This window comes from Mauremys mutica, chromosome 4 (assembly GCF_020497125.1).
Source record: "Mauremys mutica isolate MM-2020 ecotype Southern chromosome 4, ASM2049712v1, whole genome shotgun sequence".
NCBI classification, from domain to species: Eukaryota; Metazoa; Chordata; order Testudines; family Geoemydidae; genus Mauremys; species Mauremys mutica.
In genome coordinates this window covers 55,270,821-55,276,820 of record NC_059075.1, presented here as the reverse complement: position 1 = coordinate 55,276,820, position 6,000 = coordinate 55,270,821, and the positions used below count along the sequence as shown (strand labels likewise).

Genomic DNA, 6,000 nt, shown 5'->3' with positions numbered 1-6,000 from the left:
AAGACATGTTAGCTGAAAATTTAAAAGGAAGAGAAAAGCATTTCTCTCCCTAATATTTAAATTGTGGGTGGTCTTTTTACATAAACTTTAATTGTCATTAGCTGTTCAAGTTACCAGTCTTAATCTGGCTCTCATTAACACAACATTGCAAGTGAGTTAATTATTTTTATGTTAATGTCAGGAAAGAAGTTTAAAAAGAAAAAAAGACTACTTACGGATAGTTCCCTCTTGCTCTTGTAGAAATCTTTCTAGCACAATTCGAGCCATCAATGATGGTGCAAAGTCCACCTTTAAGTGGCAGAAATAAAAAGAGAATTTCAAATGATGGATACATTTACATTCTCTTTATCTTGTCAAGGTCATAATGTCTGTGTATACTGAAAATCAAGTGTAAAACACTATATGCAACATTAATGCCCTTTCTTTTATATTGCATTCAACTATTTTAAACAAACAGGTCTGACCAGAGAACACATGGCAGCAATCCACAGTACACCGTGGGAAAACCAATATTCATAGAAGACCCTGGAATATTAATATATTTCTGTAAATAAATATAGTATATATTTTCCATTATTGAGAAATAATCTCAATCAATGTATTCACTTAACCCCCCTACATCAAAAAAAGTATCTATATGTTTACACTGTCTCTACCTACAGCAGTCATACAAAATGTTTATTATTTAAATTTATCACTGTTATTTTAACTAGATACTCTATGCATAAAGACTAAAATATTATGATTAATGTGCAAATACTAAAGTAATATTTGGCATTTAAACTGCACCTTGTGAAATAATAATAAAGATCAATTTGATATGTGTGTATGTTATATTTCAGAAGAAATGGCCATCTTTTGCTGTTGCTTATTACAAGTGATACCCACAAAATGTGATATCTCATTAATTCTAGTAGTGCCTTCAGTTCAAGATCAATTAGTATTGTGGGCCAAAAAACAGAGTCTGAAAGCTGTAATAGAAAATGAGTTTGGGTTTGGGGACTGGTCAAATTTTTTTAGGATATCTTTTTGTAAGCAGCTATTACTCTGTTTTAATGGTTCTTGTACTTTTGGAAAATGTATGGTGAAATAACAGTTTTTAGATAACATTACTGGAGCGAATCAAGTTTTTTTATTTACCCATAAGACAGCAAACCTTACTCATATATTATCACAAAGAATTTTTCTTGACAGGTTTTCAAGTCCAGAATTCACACAAAATTTTTATCTTGATTTAGTAACTAGACAAAAAGGCTGGCTTCATTTGTATATATAGCTTTTTTTCAAATATGTATGTACTTGGATGTCCTTAAACTCCCCAAGTAGAAAGAAATGCTTCCACAGGGCTGCTTATTTCCAGTAACCCACATCAGAGCTGACACATGAAAAATGGTGAAATTACTGAAGGTAGTCCAGCCTGAATAAGGACTACCTTATTAGTTCAGGTACTTGCATCTCCCTAATTTTCATATTAATCATGTGTCCATCTCTCTCTGAAATAGGGCCATCAAGCTTCATGTCAGAATTTAGCATGTAAGTAAAATTCAGAGTGCTTCAAATCTCACTTGAAAATATTTGTATGTAGAGACTAGTGTGACTAATTTTAGTATTCCTAACAAAAAAAGATTTTTTAAAAATTGTTTAGTATTGTTCCAGTACATGTACAATGTAAAGATGTCTGCACATAATTTATAAAAATTTAAAAGAGACTCACATAGCCTCAAAAAAATAATATGGAACTGTTCTTATTCACCAGAGCTGCTATATACTGTAATGTACCTATGTAATATATTTCTCATCAGTTTTTACAGTTTCCACTGATTAAATATATATTGACTCATAAAGTATTACTATTACATCAATTGTCAGCAGATGCAGGATCATGTCATTTAAATATTAACTATCACATAAAAATGGCAGCTTGATTGTTTGGAAGCAGTAATATGGTGCTAGTTATTGCCACAGTTCCCTAATGCATTAGGCAGCGCACACACACACACACACACACCCACACACCAAAACAAAAAACAAACAAAAACAAAAACACCCAACAGAAAACACTGCCTTTCTTATGTACCTTACTGTACAGCCAACAAATAAGTTATTTAAATAACTTCCCTTTCTCTATAATTTTTTATTTATCTCTGATCTAAAGAAAAAATTATCTGAATTGCAAAGGTGCATTAGTACAGTATGGGTAAAGGGAGGTTTCTAGAATCAGAAATTATATGCATCATCTGTAAGTGAATGGGAATATCATGGGTAGAAGAAGAAATGCAAACAAAATATATATGAAAATTAAGAACACTAATACTGTATTACTTTGCTCTGATGAGATGCTCTTTTGTAATAGTTCTCATGCAATATAGCAAACCCAGTTAATTTACCAAAAATTCTTACTAAACCAATTATTTCTTCATTCAAATAGGACAGAATTCATTTAAAGCCTTTCATAAATAGCAAAAAGGCATGCTTTGCCAATAATATAAGGTAAATCTCTTATTATATGTTAACTGTATCAGGGTGTGTAGACACTTCATAGACCATTAAAACCTGCTAGTAACTGATAGGTAATGGCTCATTTGCTGACTGCAGCAATGTACAAGAGACTGAAACTGAAAGAGAAGCCATCCTTTCTTGATAATATAACATGTAGAACTTGCTGCTATTGCAACACTTAATGTTCATAGTGTCACATCATTTTTAATGCAAACACTCATTTTCTGCCTTACTCCTATGTTTTCTATTAAAGTGCAACACAAAAACAGCATACATATCATTCTATCCCTTTGAGGGTTCCACAAGCAGTTCCAAGTCAAATCAGATATTGTATTGCTATTATTATTGTAAATAAATTCTTCAGAGTTTAAGGCAGAGGTGCCTTGAACTGTGGGGCATGGAAAAACATTTGCAGGAGGCTGGGGGCAGGCGAGTGGCAATGCCAGGTGGCTTGTGGCAGCCCCACACAGCAGAGCTTGGTAGGGTGACCAGACAGCAAGTATGAAAGATCGGGACGGGGGGGAGGAGGGGAGTAATAGGCACCTATATAAGAAAAAGCTCCCAAAATCAGGACTGTTCCTACAAAATCAGGACATCTGGTCACCCTAGGGCTTGGTCAGCCCCACAGGAGGTAGGGAGGGAGTGCCACCTTCACCCCTTGATTCACCTCAGCAGGCCAATCACCTTTGGGTCACTGTCAACATCTGCTGCAGCTGCGCCAATTTCCACTCTTGGCAGCCTCTGCACCCAGCACTGGCTCCGCCCCCAGAAATAGTCACACATACCTTCCCCCACCCTGAAAATCTGAAGGGAGAGGGCCAGGTATTGGCCCTGCCCTAGTGGTGAAGTCTGATTGCAAGGTAGAAGCAGCACACTGCTGAGGAAGACTTGGCCGTGCCATTGGTAAGTATCTGTGTATTTGAAACTTACAGGTGTAGGTAATTTAATTAAAGCTGTGCTAAGGTCTCCGTTAGCCTACTCATAAACCTATCATGCATACCTTTGCATGTGCCTATTTTTGCCTGGGTTGAGGGGAACAACCAAAAATTGTAACTCAAGAGGGCGGGGGGAGGGGGGAGAGAAGAAGAGACACACGACTCAGTTCAAAAAGTTTGCAAACTGCTAGTTTAAGGGCTTGATATTTCATTTTTTCTAGTAGGCTCATTACCACGATTATGAACTTTTTACATCTTCATTCAAAGTAACTATTGGAACACACTTTTTTAATGAAAACAACTCATCGTGTCCCAAACAGATTCATACCATAGTTACCAAACAATATCAATAAATTAGTTACAATCTCGTTAAAGTGGCAAGTGTTCCAAACTTCTTGTACACAAAGTTTTCAAAGATATTGATATATTGAGTGTTTAATTTGCTTAATTGCTTTATATTAATCTGTCTTCCTTAGCCATTCCACTAATTTGTATAAATGGAAATAGAAGAGTCAAGGAAATGAATTGCTTTTACCCCTTAACTATAAAATCATGGATTTGGAGGGGGCGGGGGAAAGAAGGAGAGAGTTTAAACAAGAAACTCAAATCATGATATTAGTCTACATGTCTTTAATCAACATAGGTATTTTAAAAACAAACCAGCATGTTAAACAGCACTTGTTTTAATCAGTTTCTCTAAAATTTTCAACAAAATAAAAATTCCAGAAGCCTCTTACACATTTGCCTTGTAGAGACTAATTACATTAACTGATTTATTAATAAATGGGGCTCTTTGTCCAATTATTGGAAGTACTAACAGACTTGGGAACAATTTCATATGTCTAATGTGCCTTGAAGCCATTTTTTTAGGTTAATTACATTTCTAAGTCAAATCACTATAGATATGCCCCTTAGGTTTTACACAGGAAGATTTTAAAAAATGATTACCTCATTGGCTAGCTCCAGTAGCACAGGGGCAGCTGCATTTTTCATCACCCCATTCAGGTACCTAGACAAGACAAAGCCAGGTAAATCTGCAGTGGCAAGAAAAGGCCATCTTCAACATGTTAGAAATACACAGGGGACACTTTTCTCTTGGGCAAATGCCACACACAGCCTGGCTAGAATACACTAGTTTGATAGTTTAAAATACTTATAACCAAAAGATTCCCTATCATTAACTTTCCATGGTTCTCTCCTGCAGATGTGTAAGATAGATCAATCTCAGTTAAGTACTTATTAAAAATACAAGTAAGCCAAGAAAATCATCTTTCAAAATTGTATTTTTGGCTGAATGCCATATAAACAAATTATATCTGTATTATTAAAAGATGCATAACACAAGAAATCTCTACTATCCACAATGAAGATTTGGAGCTCAACACTATCTTCAAATGCATATGCATGCATCATTATGTAGCTACTGTGCATGTGGGCAAAAATATGCAAATACAACTACTGATTTTACCAGTTAGACAGCAGTCTCACAGCTGTGATGTAAGCTTTCTGTATTTAGATTAACAATATCAAATGAATGCTACAAAATGAAAAGAAAGGCATTTTATGGTCAGGACTGTACGTATGGGTGGTAAAGTTTCTGACCACCCTATCACACTGACTAGACTGCCTTTTTGCCTCCTTACTATCATTATTGTTTGATGTTTATATTGCATTAGTGCCTAGAGGACTCCTTCAGGATTTGGTGGGAAGGAATTGTGTCACTGGCAGTTGTGAGGGGGCCAAATGTCACTTAGTGGCTACACTCTAAAGGATGGGAGTGGGAGAAGAGTCATAAAAAGCAATGTAGTATGCAACCTCTTCAGAAGATCAGTTTTGTGACAACTGTCTCTCTGCACAAAATCTAAGACTAGTTGGATAAACTGCCAGAACCTCCCATACTGGTAAATCAATCAAATCAAATAAAAAAAAACTGTGTCCAGGAAAAGCAGAAAAGTGGTTTCTAGTGGTGGGACAATGACAAAATCAGGAAGTCTGAGGTTTGTTACTGACTCCAATAACAGCTTGCTATGAATGGGTCAAAATGTATTTACGCCTCAGTTCAACCATCTGTGAAATCGGTACAACAACATTTACCTACAACTCCTCACAGGGGTATTGTGATTTCTAGCAATTGTAAAGCATTTTGAGGTTCATTCATAACAGGCATGATAGAAGATCATCTTATGGAAAAACATTTTCAATTGCATGAATAACTACTTTAAAAAGTCCCCAGCATACAGATGAACACATATAATTTGTTTTGGTGAAAAACAAGAGTTCCCAAATTTTCAGATCAGTAGCACTCACTCGACACTGACATCCTATAACTTCATAGTACCTGGTTAGTCCACTGTCAGCAGTAGCTACTTTCTTTAATCTATTACAGGCCAAAAGCATCTCCAGCCCTGGTGTGTACTTTATTATGAACTTAGTGACTTCCTGTCTTGAAGACACACACTGTGTTGAGGTGGACTGCTTCATTATGCTGAAAAGCATCCTGGTCTTTCTGGTAAGCAGCTTCCAATTTTGCCCACCTCCAAGATTACTTCAGGGTGCACAGAGTTGA

At 36.0% G+C, this 6,000-nt stretch overlaps 1 protein-coding gene across 4 annotated transcripts in view; it reads right to left on the bottom strand.

Annotated features, from left to right (window-relative positions):
* CDIN1 (CDAN1 interacting nuclease 1) overlaps positions 1–6,000 on the bottom strand; it is a 180,039-nt gene that overhangs the window by 134,419 nt on the left and 39,620 nt on the right. For all 4 annotated transcript variants that reach the window (XM_045015814.1, XM_045015816.1, XM_045015815.1 and 1 more), the window contains 2 exons: positions 4,383–4,443; positions 216–288 (listed from right to left, as the gene is read on the bottom strand). In XM_045015814.1, the coding sequence (XP_044871749.1) occupies positions 216–288; positions 4,383–4,443 (134 nt within the window). The remainder of the gene's footprint in view (positions 1–215; positions 289–4,382; positions 4,444–6,000) is intronic.